General features: G+C 42.5%; 1 protein-coding gene across 1 annotated transcript in view; it reads left to right on the forward strand.

The window, feature by feature from the left end:
* hpse2 (heparanase 2) overlaps positions 1–20,528 on the forward strand; it is a 297,298-nt gene that overhangs the window by 229,276 nt on the left and 47,494 nt on the right. The window contains exon 10 of the mRNA XM_043713037.1: positions 18,513–18,658. Within this exon, the coding sequence (XP_043568972.1) occupies positions 18,513–18,658 (146 nt within the window). The remainder of the gene's footprint in view (positions 1–18,512; positions 18,659–20,528) is intronic.

Below are 20,528 nucleotides of genomic sequence, written 5' to 3' on the forward strand. Positions count from 1 at the left end.
TATCTCCAATGCCTCCAATATCTTCCTGAGATAAAGGCCCCAAAACTGTTCACAGTATTCCATCTGTATTTTGACTCGTGGTTGGTATAGTTTTTGGAAGACCTCCGTATTGTTATACTCCATTTCCTTTCAAAGAAGGCTAAATTCCATTTGCTATTCCTATTATCTGTTGAGCTTGGACACTAGCGTTTCATAATTCATGGACAAGTATTTCCAAATCCCTCTGTTTTGTAGCTTTCTGCAGTCTTTCTCCAGTTAAATAATAGCCAGCTTCTCTTCTACCTGCCAAAGTATGTAGCTTCATATTTTTTCACATTATATTCCATCTGTTGGGTTTTTGCCCACTTGTTTAACCTGTCTATATTCCCCTGTTGACTCTTGGTGTCATCCTCACTGAGATTACATTAGTGCAGCATTGATGCTATCCTCAGCTGCCATTTTTTAATTATATAGGAGAAAGTGAGGACTGCAGATGCTGGAGATTAGAGTTGAAGAGTGGGGTGCTGGAAAAGCACAGCAGGTCAGGCAGCATCCGTTTCAGGCTTAAGCCCTTCATCAGAAATAGTGATGAAAGGCTTATGCTTGAAATGTCGATTCTCCTGCTTCTTGGATGCTGCCTGACCTGCTGTGCTTTTCCAGGACCACACTCTCGACTTTTTAATTGATACCAGGTCTTTGCCTGCCATGACGTGATGTGAATTATTGATGGGAATGTTTCAGAGTGAACACATAGATCAATGGGTGAACTCAGCCTCAAATTAACCCTTCTCACGCCCCAATTTCACAGGGCAAGGGGAATTAAAATTGACACCGGTACCCTCAGTACAGGATTATGACCGAACTACACATTAACAAACTGGTTATTTGTATTCTTTGGTAAACTGTATACACCAATCACTACAACGTTTGGCTGCCTCTATTGCCCGTACCTACAAATGTTTCAAGACCAAGTGTTTTTCCAATGAGGGGATTTGTAAGTGCTGCCACATGCACAAAACCTTGAGAGAACATACTCAACTGGACCTTCCTCTCATTACTGTACAAATGCCCTTTTTCTCCATAGTAATTTTAAATTCAAAGAAAATTTAGCATAACAATATGACAGGGAAATTTCATTAGGGATTTAGAGTGTTTGTAAGTAAATGGGTTGCAAGAGTAAGTAACTGATTATAGTTGCGTTTATGTGTTTTTGGAGATCATCTTTTACATTTAGTCACCATGGTCTTACAAAACCATATAGCTGCTCTCTCATCAGACAGAGCGAGAGATGACTGGTGGTGATTTAATCTGAGGGTCACCGTGCCTCAGGTGAGAGGAGAGATTTAGAACAAGAGTCCTTCATGGTAACCTCAGACATTGCAGGATTTGAACCCTGGATCGTTAGCAACTGGTGACAGGTTACATTGAGATGATTAGTGTTGTTGAAGTAACTCTGAGGAGGATCTCAATGTTACGGTTCTGTCCTCCAAGATGCTAAGCTGTTGTGCCCACAAGTCCATGTGACATTATCAGAGTGGGTGGTCTTTATGGACACCCCCTATCAGAGTCATCTCTTCCAGACCCTTGTGCAAACTAGTCATCCAACCAACTAAGCTAACTGACCCCTTGAAGTTAAGTAAACACCACACAACAGTGTGTTCAGTAATGGGTTAGCATGTTGGCCTTTTCAACATTGCTGTGCTCCAAATTAAATAGGAGACAGACCGTGAGTAACAGTGTCTGGAATTGTTTTTTTTACCTGAATGGAAAGTTTGTGCTTATTTTGTAAGTTTGACTGAAGTGAGTCATCACCAATCACAGCGCTGTGGAGTGATCTGAATAAAGATAATTTTGCATTGTAATGTTGACGGGAACACTTTATTTAGAAGCCTTAGATAGTTTTATGGTTTTGAGGTTGGTCTGAACCTTCAGCTTGAAAATACATCCATTCATGGTTACTTTCAAATTCCTATCACTCAGCCAATATTGCATCATCTTCATTGGCTACTTAGGCATTACTGCTGAGACAAACAGGAGCCAGAGCTGTTATGTCTCAGCCCTCAGGGTCTACAGCTACCTCCCTGGACTCTCCTCACAAGACTGTGTGATGTCATCAGATTGGGCAGAGCCTAATGTAATCTCCTCCATTCACCCTTTCCAAGCTCTTTATTCTTTATCAGGATGAGGGCATCACTGGCGAGGCCAGCATTTATTACCCATCTCTATTTGCCCAGAATGCAGTTAAGAGTCAACCACTTTGCTGTGGGTCTGGAGTCACATGTAGACCAGACCAGGTAAGGATGGCAGTTTCCTTCCCTAAAGGACATTAGTGAACCAGATGGGTTTTTCCAACTATCGACAATGGATTCATGCTCATCATTAGATTCTTAATACCAGATATTTATTGTCTCCAGAACATTCCCTGGGTCTCTGGATTAACAGTCAGCGATAATATAACTAGGCCATCGCATACCCTAAATGATGATAAAGGTAACTGTCTCCATCCCCTGCAATTGTAGGGAGTTACACAGCCTGCTTGGTCTAGTGTGGGGCAAAACCACTTCCTGATCCAATTTGGAGAGTCTCTTGGAGTTCACAAGGTATAGTTAATACATTGTTAGCAACTGGTGACAGGTTACATTGAGATGATTAGTGTTGGTGAAGTAAATCTGAGGAGGATCTCAATATTACGGTTCAGTCTTCCAAGATGCTAAACTGTTGTGCCCACAAGTCCATGTGACATTATCAGAGTGGGTGGTCTTTATGGACACCTCCTGTCAGAGAGTTATCTCTTCCGTTACACAAGATTGTGACTCTCTCCCTCGTCCTGGTCCTCCTGAACCTGTTATGCTGAATGAAGTTGCCTTTGCCAACGTGCTCCTGGTTCTCATCACTCTAATATTGGTGGCTCTGCCTTTAGCTGCTGAGGCTGTGAATGCTGCAATTTCCTTTGTACATTTGGGGTTGTGCAGTGGCTCAGAGGTGAGCACTGCTGCCTCACAGCGCCAGGGACCCAGGTTTGATTCCGGCCTCGGGCAACTGTCTGTGTGGAGTTTACAATTCTCCCCGTACCTCTATGGGTTTCCTCTGGATGCTCCAGTTTCCTCCCACAGTCCAAAGATGTACAGGTTAGGTGAATTGCCCCAAGTGTATAGGGATGTGTAGGTCAGGTGCGTTAGCCATGGGAAATGCAGGGATGTAGCATTGGTGGGACTGGGTGCGATGCTTTTCGGAGGGTTGGCATGGACTGGATGGGCTGAATGGCCTGCTTCCACACTGTAGAGATTCTATGAATGTCTCTGACTCCTCATCTCCTTTGGAAGGCTCCTCCCCTGTGACCAAGTTTTACTCAGTTGGCAACACTTTGGTGACACATCTTGAAATCAGTCAGTGGACATGACTGAGTCATTATTTGAATATTTAGTCAATCAATTTGTAAGAGATTTTATGGTAGTATTGTGTCTGTTGTTGGGAAATGCCTTGGTTAAGGAGGTGATGTGATGACATTGTTACTGGAGTAGCAATTCACAAAGCTCAGGTAAATATTCTGGGAGTTGGAAGAAGGGTCATCAAACTCAAAACGTTAACTCTGCTTTCTCTCCATGGATGCTCTCAGACCTGCTGAGATTCTCCAGCAACTTCTGTTTTTGTTTCAAATATTCTGGGGACAAAGGTTCAAGTGCCATCATAGCAAGTGGTGAGATTTGAATCCAATAAAAAGCTAACCTGGTGGTGACCATGTAACCACTATTAATTGTGTAAAAAACCCCATTGGGTTCACTAATGACCTTTAAGGATGGAAATCTGCCATCCTTGACTGATCTGCCCATGTGATACCAGACCCACAACAATGTTGTTGATTCTGGACTGTCCTCTAGGCAACAAATACTGGCCCCACTAGTAGGGCCCACATCTCATAGATGAATAAATAGTTTATTTATTTCTTAAATGTCCCCAAATAATGGAAAACCATGGTTTCAGGAGTGTTTTTCACAATTAAGAAGTTAGTTATGAAAATGCTGAGCCGATACAGACCCTCATTAAAACCGATTTGAGGAATATTGGTCAAGAGTGTGGTGTTAGAAAAGCACAATAGGTCAGTCAGCATCCGAGGAGCAGGAGAGTCAACGTTTCAGATATAAGCTCTTCATTTCTTGATGAAGGGTTTAAGCCCTAAATGTCGATTCTCCTGCTCCTCGGGTGCTGTCTGCCTGACCTACTGTGCATTTCCAGCACCACAATCTTGACTCTGAACTCAGCATCTGCAGTCCTCACTTTCTCCGATTTGAGGAATACGCCTGCATCCAGAGGAAAATTGTTCTTTAATTTTAATTTTGGATGAGTTGGCAAGACAATGTTATCTCCTATCCAGTCACAGTGACCTTAATTAGTCACTTAAAGTTGTGTCTCAACTGGTCCTGGTCATACTAAGTCAATCATTGGTCAACTGGCTGAATAAACCACTTGTGGAAGATGCTGGCTCCAGTTAATGTTTTGATGGTCCAAAACAGAAAGTGGTGTTGAAAAGGGAGAAGCATCCTTAACTTTCAAAAGTTTGAGGACTCGGCATCTGAAATGGAAACAAAACTGGAAGAGTGAGGAAAAGAAAAAGGGACATAGGGATGGATGCCATTCAATGATCGAAAATAGTCTGAGAACTTACTGTAGTCCTGATAATTCCATCCAGTTCCTACATTCTGTTCAGCATGTTCTGCATGTCAGGCAGAAATATGATGAACTGTTGGGAATTTAACAACCACCTTGCGATTTGTCAACTCTTCACAGGGGTGCAGCATTCTCAAGATAAAGGAGCACCTCCAATCATTGTTATCCCTTCCATTACACAGGACTGTGACTCTCTCCCCAGTCCCGGTCCTCCTGAGCCTGTTGTGCTGAATGAAGTTGCCAACATCATCTATCCCTTCGTCGTCATATCAACCTTGATCAGACTTATCTTTCTCTCTGATGGAGTGTCCAAGCTCTCTGCTCCTAAGTGTTTGCAATATTTTATACTGGGAATGAATTTTCCCTTCTGAAAGCCTCAGTGTTATTTTCCAAGTGAGGAACAAAAGTCAAGTGATGAAAAAAACACACATCCCAATTTCCAAGGTCTCCACCATTCATTCCCTGCAGTTTTTAAAAGGTTTTTTCCATCTTTCTGTCTGGAAATCTTGTCCATATGCATGCAGATCTGACAGCGTAGAGTCATACAGCATGGAAACAGACCCTTCGGTCCAACTCGTCCATCCTGACCAAGTTTCCCAAACTATTCTAGTCCCATTTGCCTGTGCTTGGTCCATATCCCTTTAAATTCTTTCTACTCATGTACCTCTCCAAATGTCTATTAAACGTTGTAACTGTACCTGCATCTCTGCTTCCTCTAGCAGTTCATTTCACATTTGAACCACCCTCTGTGTGGCAAAGTTACCCCTCAGGACTTTTTAAAATCTTTCTCCTCTCTCCTTAAAAATATACACCCTAGTTTTGATCTCCCCACCACTTGGGAAAACATCTTTGCAATAATCACCTTATCTACACCCCTCATGATTTTATAAACTGTGTAATGTCACCCCTCAACCTCGTTCATTCCAGTGAAAAAAGTCCCAGCCAATCCAACCTCTCCTTATAACTAAACTCCTCCATTCTCGGCATCATCCAGGTAAACCTTTTCCACACCCTCTCCAGTTTAATAACCCTTCTATAGCAGGGTGACCAGTACATATACAGTTCTCCAAAATTGGCCTCACCAACATCCTGTACAACCTCAACGTGCCATCCCAACTCCTATAGTTAGTAGTCTGAGCAATGAAGGCAAGCATGCTAAATGCCTTCTTAACCATCCTATCTACCTGCGATTCAACAATGTCGCTGAAACCCTAGGTCTCTCTGTTTGACAACGCTATGCAGGGCCCTACCATTACCTTTATAAGTCCTGCCATTTCACCAAAATACCTTGCATTTATCCAACTTAAATTCCACCTTTTATTCCTTAGCCCTTTGGCCCAATTGATCAAAATCCCCTTGGAATCTTAGATAACCTTCACTGTCGACTATACCACCAATTCTGGTGTCATCTGCCACTTACAATCCATGTTTCCTAATTTCTCATCCAAATTGTTTATATGAATGACAAACAACAATGGATCCTGCATGATCCCTGCAAAACACTGCTGGCCACACTAATCCGAAAAACAACTCTTTACTACCACCCTCTATCTCCTGCCATCAAGCCAACTTTTGTATCCAATTGGCAAGCTCTCCCTGAATCCCATGTGATCTAACTTTATTAATCGGCCTACCATGCGGAACCTTGTCAAAGGCTTTACTAAAGTCCGTGGAGAATTGTCTGCCCTAATCTGTCTTTTTGGCTATGTCCTCAAAAAACTCAAGGTTGTAAGACACAACTTCCCTTGCACAAAGCCATGCTGACTATTCCTTATCAGTACCTGCCTCTCCAAATGCATGTAAATCTTACCTCTCAGAATGCCCTCCAACAACTTACCCACAACCGATGTTGGACTCACCAGTCTATAGTTCCCAGGCTCCTTACAACTTTTCTTAAATAAGGGCACAATATTGGCCATGGCTGTAGATGATACAAATATCTCTGCTAGAGGCCCCATAATTTCTTCCCTAGCTTCCCACAATGTTCTGGGACACACTTGATCAGGTGCTGGAGATTTATCTACCTGTATGTTTTCAAAGACCTCCAGCAGCTCCTCTTCTGTAATGTGGACTGTTTTCAAGACATCAGTAATGATATCCCTGAGTTTTCTCACCTCCATGTCTTTCTCCACAGTGCAATATTTGTTTAGTATCTCTCCCACCTCCTGTAGTTCCATGCACACTCAAGGAACTCAACACAAATCAGCCCATTTGATTTTCCTGCCCCATCCACCACCCTCACTATTCCCTCCCTTCACCACCAATACACTGTGATTGATAGCACCGTGTCCCATCTGTAACATACACTGCGGCAACTGACCAAAGTTCCTTTGATGGCACCTTCCAAACCCATGACCTAGAAGGACAAGGGGAAAATGGAAGAATTTTATGGGTTCAGAGTTTTGGAGAAGGTTTTAGAACAAAGAACAAAGAAATTCCAGCACAGGAATACGCTCCTCAGCACTGTAAGCCTGCGCCAATCCAGATCCTCTATCTAAATCTGCTGCCTATTTTCTAAGGATCTGTATTCCTTTGCTCCCTGCCCATTCATGTATCTGTCTAGATACATCCTAAACGACGCTATCGTTCCCACCCCTACTATCTCTGCTGGCAACACATTCCAGACTCCCACCACCCTCTGCATAAAGAATTTTCCCCATATATCTCCCCTAAACTTTTCCCCTCTCACCTTGAACTCATGATCCCTAGTAATTGAGTTCCCCACTCTGGGGAAAAGCTTCTTGCTATCCACCATGTCTATACCTCTCATAATCTTGTAGACCTCAATCAGGTCCCCCCTCAACCTCCGTCTTTCTAATGAAAATAACCCAAATCTACTCAACCTCTCTTCATAGTTAGCATCCTCCATAGAGTTTAAATCATGACCTTCTGACCAGGGTCAAGACAGCCATCAAACAAGTCCTGACTCAAGTTTGGTGTACTAAAGGACACAGTAGTGTCCAAACTGTTGCTAGTAGCAGGTCTTATTCTTAATTTCCCCAAGAGAAGCTCAGAACATGAGGATGGGACACTGAGTGTGTTTTTAACACAGCTCAGTGTCATTGGATTAAAGAAGTGAGGGGACGTTCCTTGGGTAAATTGAATTTATTAAGTTCAGTTTTACTGTTAATGAATGAAACAATCACTGGGCTTCATTGTTTGAGTAAACTGATTGCTCGGATTATCATAGCACAACATGGGCGGCATGGTGGCTCAGTGGCTAGCACTGTTGTCTTACAGTGCCAGGGACCCAGGTTCGATTCCAGCCGTGGATGGTTGTCTGTGTGGAGTTTGTATATTCTCCCTGTGTCTGAATGAGTTCCCTCCCACAATCCAAGATATGCAGGTTAGGGTGAATTGGCCATGACAAATTGCCTATAGTGTTCAAGGATCTGTAGGTTAGGTGCATTAGTCAGGGGTAAAAATAGGGTAGGGGAATTTGTCTGGTTACTCTTTGAAGGATTAGTGTGAATTTGTTGGGCCGAAGGGCCTGTTTCCATATTGTATGGTTCTATGAATCCAGCAGTGGTCTAATGTTTAGAAAGTTAAAAAGTCACCTGTGTCTACATTTGGATCAGCTCCGTCTGATAATAAATTACTAGGAACTTTTACATTAAAAAGGACATTGTATTTTCATTTGATTACAGAGCTATTGCTTGCATCAATAGCCTGCACAAAATTTCCATTTTGGATTTTTATACAGATGACTGCAAGATATGCGCCTATTGCATAGACCATAAATATTCCTTAACTATTGAACAGAAAGAGACGAATAATTGGATGTTTGTCTTCTGTTTTTGCCAAAAATACGTTGGTACAGATTCAATGCTATGAAATCCTAAATTTATTACATCATAATGACCCATTTTCCTTTCTCCTTGAGGTCTTTGTGGTGAGAATGATCCCACAGCAATATGCCTGGGGAATTGCTGGATTTTGACACTGAAGTTCACTGATTTAATTTAACTTCAAGCCTATCCTGGTGACTAAGAAAGTAATATGATGACTAATACTTGCCTTTGATTACTCCAGCAGTGAGACCAACTACAGCTTATATAATTCTGACGAATGCTCCCTGACGGAAACTTGACGCTGTCTCATTCTCTCCATTATTGCAGCAGAACTTTATTTTCTGCGTTCTCTGTGATTAAGGGTTACCTGTGATTAGCTGTCCTGAATCTTACAGTAAAGAACAACATTGTAATTATGAGTACGAGGTTCCCCTTTCTTTTAGTTACTTCCTTTTCACCCAACTGACTAGTCTCTCCCTTGCAAATCTTCCCCATTCAGTGGTAAGCAGCTCCTTCATTCAAGTGAATTTGTGTCAGACAGACCACATTCAAACAAGGAAAGAAGTGAGTGTTGATAGAAAGGCTGAAATAGGATAGTGACTCCATGATTGCCCCCAATCCTTGTGCAAAGATATTTCTGCCTCATGAGCGTATAAGCTCATCTGTCTACATGTCTATGATATCTGGTCACAAAGAGGGATTTAATTCCCCACTTTAATTTGAAACATGCCACTTAAAAAGAAACCATGTTGAAACCTTGGCAAAAGTGCCTTCAGCCATTTCTTGATATCATATGCAGTGAATTGAATTAGCTGAAGACTAATATCAGTGATCCTGTGGAGGAGACTGAGATGGCATTACCCAGCAGCCTAGAAGTTCCAAAAAATAGATTGGAGCAGTCCTTCTTGGAAGAGAGAAGGTTGACAGGAGAACTGATAGAGGTACTTAAAATTGTAAGGGGTCTGGACAGTTCAGCGAGGTCAAAGGTTCCATTCATCAAAAGTTGAAGAACAGAGGACTCAAGAGTTGGCAGAAGAAACTAAAACGCGATGCAGTGAGTCGGGAATGGGCGACCTGATAGTGAGGCGATGGAAAGTTCACTTGATGTATTCAGGAGGCCTTTAGATTGTTCTTCAAAAAGGAGCAGTGTGGCAACTTTATAGGGGAAAAGCTGAAGAGTGGTCTGAAGTGAAATACTCAAAGGGAGCGCCAGTGCAGATGTGATGGATTGGATCATCTCCTCTGACTTGCAATAGTCTGTCATTCAGTGAAATAATGATCAATATTCCATGCCAAGTTTAAGACTAATATTTAAAATAATTATAATGATACAGGAAATTCTTTGTTAGTTGATGCTGTGATCCTGAGGAGGTATTTATATCACATTAGTACGGTTATTAGAATGGCTATAATCATTTGTGCTGCTCCAAAACACAGAAATTGCTACTTAAAAACTCTTTAATTGCATGTTTAATGGCAAGGGTTGAAATTGAATTCAATAAAATCCATTCATTTGTATCTGGCATCAGGAGAAATTGCCATGTAGCATTGTTATAAAAATCTAATTTTAATTTACTTACAACATTCAGAGAAATGGCTGTGCTATGTTCACGGAAGAGTATAGCAGGGCAAGCCGGATGCAACACCACACATGCCTAAAAATGTCACTGAGTTGAGGCTGGTAAAGCTACGAGACTTGCCAAACTGCATAAGCAGCAAGTGGTAGACAGAGCTAAGTGATTCCACAACCAACAGAACAGATCTAAGCTCTGCAGTCCTGCCACACCTCCAGTCGTGAATGATGGTGGACAGTTAAACAACTCACTGGAAGATGAGGCTCCCCAAGCTGATCCTTCCTCAATATTGGGCTTGCTCAGCACATCAGTGCAAAAGACAAGGTGAAAGTATTGGCAACAAATCTTCAGTCAGAAGTGCTAACTGGATGATCCATTTTAGTCTCCTCCAGACGTCCCCAGCATCACACAGGCCAGTCTTCAGCTAATTCAATTCACTCCACATATCAAGAAATGGCTTGCGACACTGGATACTGCAAATGCTATGGACCCTGACAACATTTCAGCTGAAAATGTGTACTCCAGAACTAGCCGCTCCCCCAGCCAAGCTGCTCCAGTATAGCTACAAAATAGGCATCCATCCGACAATGTGGAAATTGACGAGGTATGTCCTGTACATAAAAAGCAAGATAATCTGTTCAACCAGTTACCGCCCTGTCAGTCTACCATTGGGAATGTGATGGAAGGTGTCATTGACAGTGCTATCAAGCTAAAGTGATGCCCAGTTTAGGTTCCTCCAGGGCCACTCAGCTCCTGGCCTCATTACAGCCTTGGTTCAAACATGGACAAAAGAGATGAATTCCAGAGGGGAGGGGAGAGTGACAGCCCTTGGTATCAAAGCTGCATTCAGGTGGGGCTCTTTCCTGATGAAGGGCTTTTGCCTGAAACATCGATTTTCCTGTTCCTCAGAGGCTGCCTAACCTGCTGTGCTTTTCCAACACCACTCTAACCTTGAATCAAAGCTGCATTCAGCCAAGTGTGGCATCAAGGAGACCCGGCAAAACTGGAATCAATGGGTATCAAGGGGAAACTCTCTGGTGGTTGAAGTCATACCTGATGCATAGGAAGCTAGTCATGGTAGTTGGAGCTCAGTCATCTCAGCTCCAGGACATTTCTGCAGGAGTTCCTCAAGGTAGTGTCCTAGGTCTAACCACCTTCAGCTGCTTCATCAATGACCTTCCCTCCATCATAAGGTCAAAACTAGGGACGTTTGCCACTGATTGCATAATAGTCAGCACCATTCCATTTGAAGAAGGTCACTGGAACTGAAACATTAACTTTGATTTCTCCACAGATGCTGCCAGATCTTCTGAGTTTTTCCAGCAGTTTCTGTTTTTGTTTCCAACAAGAGAGAATCTGACCATTGTCCCTTCTCATTCAATGGTATCACCATCACTGAATCCCCCACTGTCAACATCCTGGGGGTTTGCCATTGACTAGAAACTGAACTGGACTAGCCATGTAAATACAGTGGCCACAACAGCAAGTCAAAGGCTAGGAATCCTACAGCAAGTAACTCACCTCTTGACTCCCCAAGGCCTGTCCACCATCTACGAGATACATGTCTGATGCGGTACCCCCAATTGCCTGGATGGGTGCAGCTCCAACAACACTCAAAAGGCTTGACACAATCCAGGGCAAAGCAGCCCACTTGGTTGGCACAAAATCCACTCCCTCCACCACATTTTGTTTCTCTCTCCACAAATGCTGCCGAACCTACTGAGTTTCTCCAGCATTCTCTGTTTTTGTTTTGGATTACCAACATTCACAGGACTTTGCTTTTATTTAAGTGTTTATTTGTGACTGATTTTTACACCTATCCAGTTGAACTAGGAGGGTTGATTAAACATAATCATTAAAAACTGCTTGTATCTTCAGCAGTGAGATAAGGATGTACGTACGCGCAACATACTTGTGGATTGTTAGAGTTTCAGAATGACAAATAATTGGTGACTGACCAACTGAATTGATCGTTTTTATCTTTTCCACGCTGACATGTCTCCTTTGAAGGGGCACACTATACTGTGTAAGGATGCTGTCACTTTAGAAGGTTATTTTGAGCTGGTTTGTTTTGAAGAGAGGTTGTAAGGCAAACGTAGCAAGCTGTCTCTTAGAAAGTAAACAATTTGTGAGGCCTTGGGGACTTTTTTACAGTTGGATCAATGGAAGCAGCCAGGGTGTGGCCAGCTCTCAGACCAGGCTTACCAGACCTTTTAGTTTTTATGTTTAGTTTTAAGCAGAAGCTTTTGGAGTCTCAAAAGAGTTGGAAGCTTCAGTAAATGTCTCCTAGCTGCTACTTCCTCTGAATTTGTCCTTGATTTATTTTTTACTCCTGGATTGGCGAATTCCAAGTGAGAATTTGCGTCTGAATTTGCCTTTTTGCCAAGGGGTGCGTTTGTGGATGTTGCTATATTGGAACAGTCAATTAGTAATGGGTACTGTATCTATTATTCAGTTATGTTTTCCAATTGTTAAGTTATTCTAAATTCCTCTTTCTTTAGTTTGTATTTTAACAATTGTTTAAATAAATTGTGTTTTGTTTAATGTCGAGTAGTTTGACCAGTTGCATTGCATCTGGAACACAGCACTTCACATCTCCCTTTAAAATAAGAAAATGTTAGGGTCTAGACTACCTTCTTAAAATATTTTGAGGGGTCTGCTCTGGTCCATAACAACTGGGATGGTGATATCCTGTGTTATTTGAATTAAGTATGCTATCAGATTTGGGTTAAATAACAATAGCTTTAAATTAACCCATCGCCTCTCATGAGTGAAAGGTGCCATGATATTCCCTTTGCCCCAGAATTTCATTTCAGATTCTTTTCCAAAGTGCCAGCATCCTTCCTTCTTTCTAATGTTTGCTACGTTCTTACATGAACTCAGATTTTTGTTTGATCTGACACACTAAAACCTAACTGAACATAATGCCTAGTACTGTAGCGTTGACCAGAGAAAAAAGTCTTTTGACTACAATAGATTCTTTAATGAACACAGATATGTTCCCCATTCTTTAGATAGTGGAAGAATACCCATCCATCACCTCCTACAATGTAGCTAAGGAATAATAATTAATGACAGGGATAAGTTAAACAGTGGCTTTAAGTCAAATCAGTCAGTTCCATTTGGTTACAGATTTTTAACTCAAGTCCATAAAATATGTTAACTCTGCTAGTGATATAAACCGGGGTCAAATCCATTACATAAAAGTTGCATGTGAGATTCTCCTAACCATTGAGTTCTTAATGATTGATCTCTACCTTGAGAAACCCTGCAGATCTGAGCAAGTGGTTAATTTATCACTTACAATGAATTTTTCTGATACTGAGCAGTCCTTCAGACATCAGTATTCTTCAGCTCAGAGAGATTTACCTAACCCATCATCCAGATTTACTCAATGATAATATACACCCGGTTAGTATACATTCTGCTAGTGAGTTTAGTCCTAACCATGTCATGTGAAACAGTATTTATTGGGGAAAATACACAGAGCGACCTCATCAATGGGATTGGCAGTAGGGAAGAAGTCAGGCAGGAGTTTCTATCAAGATCCTCTCCATTAGTTAACTGTGTTGTGATGAGATCACTCTGTGCTCACACTGACGGAATCTGGATTCAACATCAACTGATGGGTCGAAGGGCCTGTTCCCATGTTCCCATGAATACTGAAAATGCACAAGCACTCAAGCAACTTAAATTGACTGATCTCATGTCATAAAGTAGAGATGCTCACCATTTGAACTCCAAACTCATTGAGACCACTTTGAAAATGTTCCTTCTTTCCAGCTCTCTTCATTGCTCCTGTCCCCTCCACTCCAGTTTCTCTCCACTCCCCAGTCTATTCTCAAGGAACACCGGCCACTATATAAAAACCAACCAGCCAACAGGTTTAGTACTGAGTGGCCTTTATGTGACTAAACATCAGCTCCTGCAGAGTAGGCTGGGTAGGATGTACCCTATAACTGCGTGGAAAACAGTGCATGGGAAAAGAGGAGAAGCTTTGAACTTGACAGAGGAGCTGCTGCTAGTTTGTTAATGATAAAGATGCAAGTACTTCAATAAAAATAGGGCTCTGACACTTTACTTCATTTGTTTTATTAATGACAGTTGAAGGAGATTCTCCAATCCCATAAATCATTTACTCAGTTGGTCTAAAGATGGGCACAGGGGAGCGATTGGGTTGTAACTATTGTCTGTCGAGGTTGTCACTGCAGGAATAAACACTAGAAAGAGGATCATCTCCCAGTGTGCACAGTCAACCATCAGACCATCCTTTCCCACTCTGAAGTCAAATGCTCCTGTCACAATGTGGTTTAGAATCATTTACAGCAAACGTTCACAGTTTTGTCACATGTCATATTATTTTCCTTTCATTATTTGTCATGGGATGTGAGCCTTGTTGGCTGCGATACCATTCCTCAAGAAGGTGGTGCTGATCTGGTTCCTGAACTGTGGTCCAAATTTTCCATTGGTTATTGGTGTTTCGCCTGTTGTCGTGGTTTGTATTTTGATGGAGCCCAATTCCATGGGAATGCATCAAACTCAGGTGGTCAGCTGGACACGAGTGAATCCAATGGGTCACAGTGGTACAATGTGTCAGGACGTTCTATCCCATTAGCATTCTTGGTCACCAGCTGTCCCAGAGAGATAGGAAGAAGGCTTGTTTGTCTGACCCACATTACCTTATTCTCTATCTGAGCTCAAAAGTAACAAATCAGTGTGAGTTGAGGCCAGGCGAGCTGGCTTGGGGATGGGATAACACAGAGCGATACATCATAGGAATAGGCCCGTTGGCCCACCAAGCCTACACTGGACCATGATGCCTTTTTAAACTAAAATCCTTTTGCTTCTACACAGTCTGTATCCCTCCATTCCTACCTATATATATATATATCTTTCAAGATGCCTCTTAACAGTTGCTACTGCATCCACCTCCACCACCCCCTCTGGCCGGACATTCCAAACACTTACCAGCCTCTGTGTAAAAAAACCTGCCTCTCACATCTCCTTTAAGCTTACCCCCTTTTACCTTAAACCTATTTCCCCTAGTAATTGAAATTTCTACCCTCAAAGTTGACACCCAAGTGGATAGGGTTGTTAAGAAAGCATATGGTGTTTTGGATCGAGGTATACAAAATAATGAGAGGAATAGGTAGAGTCAATAGCCAGAGACTTTTCCCCAGGGAAGGATTGACTGATATGAGGAGTCTTAGTTTGAAGATATTAGGAGGAAGGTATAAAGGAGACATCAGAGGTAGGTTCTTTACGCAGAGAGTTGTGAATGCATGGAATGCGTTGCCAGCTGTGGTGGTGGAAGCAGAGTCATTGGGGACATTTAAACCACTGCTGGACGTGCACATATATAACAATGAGTTGAGGGGTGCGTAGGTTAAGTTACTATATTTTACATTAGGATTAAACCTAGGCACAACATCGTGGGCCAAAGGGCCTGTTCTGTGCTGTATTTTTCAATGTTCTATCTTCTACCCTGGGAAAAAGACTCTAACTATCCATTCTATCCACACGTCTCATCATTTTGTAAACTTCTAACAGATCACCCCTCATCCTTTGACGTTCAAGTGAAAACAAACCAAGTTTATTCAATTTCTCCCCAGAACTAATATCCTCCAAAATGGGCAACATCCTTGTAAACCATTTTTGTACCCTCTCCAAAGCCTCCACGTCCTCCTGGCTGTGTGGCAACCACAATATTCTAAATGTGGCCTAACGAAAGTTCTATACAGCTGCAACATGACTTGCCAATTTTATACCCTGTGCTCTGACTCATGAAGGCAAGCATGCCATATGCGTTCTTGACCAATTTATCCATTTGTGTTGCCACTTTCAGGGAACTGTGGAACTGTCAATCACCCAAAAAGCATCATGTCGCATTTGTCTGGATTAAACTCCATCTGCCATTTCTCTGCTTAAGTCTCCAGTTTATTTATATCCTCTGGGAATCCTCCTCACTATCACAGCCTCCCCCAATCTTTATGTCGTCCACATTGTATCATTGGTGCCAAGTCCATACTTTTCTGAATGTGAGTAAATTCTGTCTCTAAGAATCTTCTCCAATAATTTACCTACCACTGACACAAGGCTTACTGGCTTGTAATTTCCTTAATTATCCTTATTGCCCTTCTTAAACGAAGAAACAACATTGGCCATTTTCCAATCCTCTGGGACCTCTCCTGTGACAAAAGAGGATACAAAAATTTCATACAAGGCCCCAGCAATTTCCTCACCTGCTTCCCTCAGCATCCTGGGATAAATTCCATCAGATCCTGGGGACTTGTCGACCTTAATACTTTTCAAAATGCCCAACACCACTGTTTACATATTGACATGCCCCAGAATATCATCATTTCCCTATCGAGACTCACCATCCACCATGTCCTTATCTTTTGTTAGTATCAATGCAAAGTATTTGTCCAGGACCTTACCCACTTTCTCTGGCTCCATATCTAAAGTCTCTCCTTTGTCTGTAAATGGATCGACTGTTTCCCAAGCTACCATCCTACTCCTTAAATACATATAAAACACCTTGGGACTTTCCTTAAGTTTGTTTGCCAAAGATATTTCATGGCCCCTGTTAGCCCTCCTAATTCCTTGTTTAAATTCTTTCCTGCTTTTCTTTTTGACCAAGTTCTCAATTTTTCTTGTTATCCAAAAAATCTTGCCATCCTTATCCTTCCTTTTCACAGGAACATGCTGGTCCTGAACTCTAATCAACTGGTCTTTGTAAGTCTCCTATGTGCCAGATGGGGATTTTACCCTCAAACATTACCCTGCCCCCAATCCATGTTTCTGGGAGTTAGCTTTCCCCAATTTAATACTTTTACCCTCGGACTACTCTTATCCTTATTCATAAGTAACTTCAAGCTCACAGAATTATGGTCACTCTTCCTAAACTTCTCCCCCAGTAAAACTTCGATCACCTGGCCAGGCTCATTCCCCCATATCAGGTATAGCATTGGCTCCTTCCCAAATTGGACTATTTGCATTTTGTTTCAATAAACAATATGGACACACCTAACAAATTTCCCCCATCCAAATCCCAGGCACGAAGTGAGTCCCCATAGGAGAAGTTAAAATCACCCACCATAAGTACCCTACTGTTTTTACATTTTTCCACAATCATTCCAATCCCTGTACCTCTATTACCCGCTGGCTATTGGGATGCTTGTAGTGCAATCCCATTGCATCCTTCTATTCCGGAGCTCAACACATACAGTCTTGATGGATGGGCCCTCCAAGATCGCCACCCTCAGTACAACTGGGATAGTCTCCCTTATCACTAACGCAACTCCCTGAGCTCTTTTACATCCCTCTCTATCTTGCCTAAAACATCTAAATCCCAGAATATTAAGCTGCTGGTCTTGTCCCCTTGTCAACCTCTGTAGTCTCTGCAATAGTTACAACATCATAATTATATGTATTAATCCAAGCTGTAAGTTCATCTGCCTAACCTGTGATACTCTTCACATTAAAACAAACACACCTCAGCCCACCAATCCTGCTGTGTTTAGAGATGTCTCCCTGTCTGTCCTTCTCAGCTTTACTGGCCTAGTCTCTGACTCCTCCTCGTCATTTTACCTGTTGACCTATTGTTCTGCCTCCTGCCCAACCCCCACCCACTACATTCATTTAAACCCTCCCAAGTGGCACTAACAAACCTCCCTGCCAGGATGTTGGTGCCCCTCCACTTGTCTTTGTGCACAGCTTCCACCTGCCCCAGAACACATCCCAGTGATCCACAAAACCTAAAGCCCTCCCTCCTACACCAGCTGTTTAACTGTAATATCTTCCTATTTCTAGCCTCACTGGCATGTGGCACAGGAAGTAATTTCCAAGATTACAACCCTCGAGCTCCTGATTTTCAACTTCCTCCCTAACTCCCTGAACTCCCTTTGCAGGTCCTCGTCTCTCTTTCTGCAAAGTCATTAATACCAGTATGGACCACAACCTCTGACTGCCCACCCTTCCTCTTCACAGTATCTGGTGCCCACTCAGACGCATCCTCGATCTTGGCATCAAGGAGGCAAGATGCCATCCTGGAATCTCACTTGTGGACACAGTAACGCCTGTCTGTGCCCCTGACCATAGTGCCCGCTTACCACTCCTGCCCACCGACACCTCGACCCTCCCTGCTGGTGCCACTGAAGTGGCTGCTGCTTTCACCAGAGATGCCACCAAAACTGGGGGAAAAATGTAAAAAGTGTAGATTGCTGCCCCTTGGCATTCGGTTGTGCAACTTTCCAGAAAATCTGGAGATGCCTGCAAACACCTGTTTCAGAAGGAAAAGAGTGAGGATAGGGCAAATTCTGAAATAAGAATATAATCAAAATCATGGAGGTGTAAGGCTGTAATGTTTGCAAATACATACACTGTGTGTTGATACTTGCGTTGCTATCAGACAGTAATGTGCCTTCATCCCCTTTGCCAATTGTCATTTGACTCTACTTTTAATTATCTGCAAATATCATTTTTCTCGACTCTATTGCAGGACTATTGGCTTTCGCTGCTTTACAAGCGGCTGGTGGGAACCAAAGTCCTCACTGTTCAAGTGGCAGGGCTGCAGAGGAAACCCAGGCCCGGGCGAGTGATACGGGACAAACTGAGAATCTACGCCCATTGCACCCACATCCGCAAGTAAGTCTCATTTCCAGTTTCTTTGCTCTTCATTAGCACAAGAGAAAACACACATCCAAACCCTTCGAATGCCAAGTTTGGATAATATCAAAGGATTAGAGGACACGCCAAAGACTAGGACAAAAAGCGGCTGGATTATTCTGAAAGCAAAGTAAATGGACGCCATTGTTGACATCTAAAAATCTCTGTTTGCATCACCACTGTCCCCCTGCTCCCCTCGCAGTTGAACACTGCCATCAAAGAGCATCATAGTTTTTTTTTGTCTTGTCAAAGGGACAGAAGTCACTATTGTTCCAGTTTTGCTGAAGGTAATTTTCTGACAGATAAGTGTTCCAGAACTTTCATCAGTGCCAATGACATGAATGCACATGTTAGATGATAAGTGATACCCATTAAAGCTAATGACTGTTCCTTCTGATGATTCACTCGGTTTGTCTCTCTGCTATCGTTAATATTATCCCGTTCCCGAAGTATTGTGTATCTATTAATTCACCCCATCTGAAAGATTAGAAATGGCCAGTCAAGGGAAAATAAACTTCTTCTCTGAACCATGATTTGGTTAATCAAAAAATTACAAATTTAGAATAACATAGATTTTGGATCTTTTGGCCTGACAAATCCTTTTTATTTTGAAGAAAACAGTGACTGTTAAAGATCTAACCGTTTTAATACAGGCAAAGGAGATACTTTCTAATCAACTCATTTAGCGACACTATTGCACACTCTCTGGATTAGGTGGGACTTGAACACAGGCCTCCTGGCTCAGAGATAGGGCACTACCACAGCACTACAAGCTCCCCCTCGAATTTAGGTGAAGGAGACTGGCATGCTGGTCTATACCTTCTACAGGGATAAATTCAAATACAGAGAGATGGATTGCTATAGGTCGTTCTGCTATAACACGCGTTTTATCAGCATGAATTGGCTATAACACAATTGACGAATTGTGAATGTTGTTTGGATAACGCAAACTTTCGACTGAACAGGTATAGTGATTTTCTATGAGTGATCTTCTCAAGTGTGATTTTCTATAACGTGAGGTTGCACAGGAACATAACTGTGGTATTATCTCAGAATGACCTGTACTCCATAGAGCATAGGAATATAAAGATGTATGATATAGGAACAGCAAAAGGCCATTTAGCAAAGATTAGATTAGATTACTTACAGTATGGAAACAGGCCCTTCGGCCCAACAAGTCCACACTGACCCGCCGAAGCGCAACCCACCCAGACCCATTCCCCTACATTTACCCCTTCACCTAACACTATGGGCAATTTAGCATGGCCAATTCACCTAACCTGTACATTTTTGGAGGAAACCGGAGCACCCGGAGGAAACCCACGCAGACACAGGGAGAATGTGCAAACTCCACACAGACGGTTGCCTAAGGCAGGAATTGAACCCGGGTGTCTGGTGCTATGAGGCAGCAGTGCTAACCTCTGTGCCACTGTGCCGCCTGTAAGATCATGCCTTGTCTAATCTTGGCCTCAAATGCACTTTCGAATCTGTTTGTCATAAGGGTTGACCTTGCTACGGTCTATGTCAGTCTTGAACACAATCAATGACTCGATCTACGTTGAACCTGGATCCTGGCCCTCCGATCATTGAATTACCAACTCAATTCCATCTTAAATGAGGGAACCACTTATTTAAAAATTAGGGCTTCTATTTTCGAACAGTCCCACAAGTGGAACTAGCCCCTCAATCTCATTTCTGGTCCAATGAGATCACCTCCCATTTTTTCTAAACTTCAAGAAGTCTCGGCCCAACCTGCTCAACCTTCCCTCATAAGACAGCCCCTTCATCCCAGGCAGCAGTTGCATGAACCCTCTCTGAACTCTTTCCAATGGAAATGTCTCCTTCCTTC

Source organism: Chiloscyllium plagiosum, chromosome 22 (assembly GCF_004010195.1).
Source record: "Chiloscyllium plagiosum isolate BGI_BamShark_2017 chromosome 22, ASM401019v2, whole genome shotgun sequence".
Classification (NCBI taxonomy): domain Eukaryota; kingdom Metazoa; phylum Chordata; class Chondrichthyes; order Orectolobiformes; family Hemiscylliidae; genus Chiloscyllium; species Chiloscyllium plagiosum.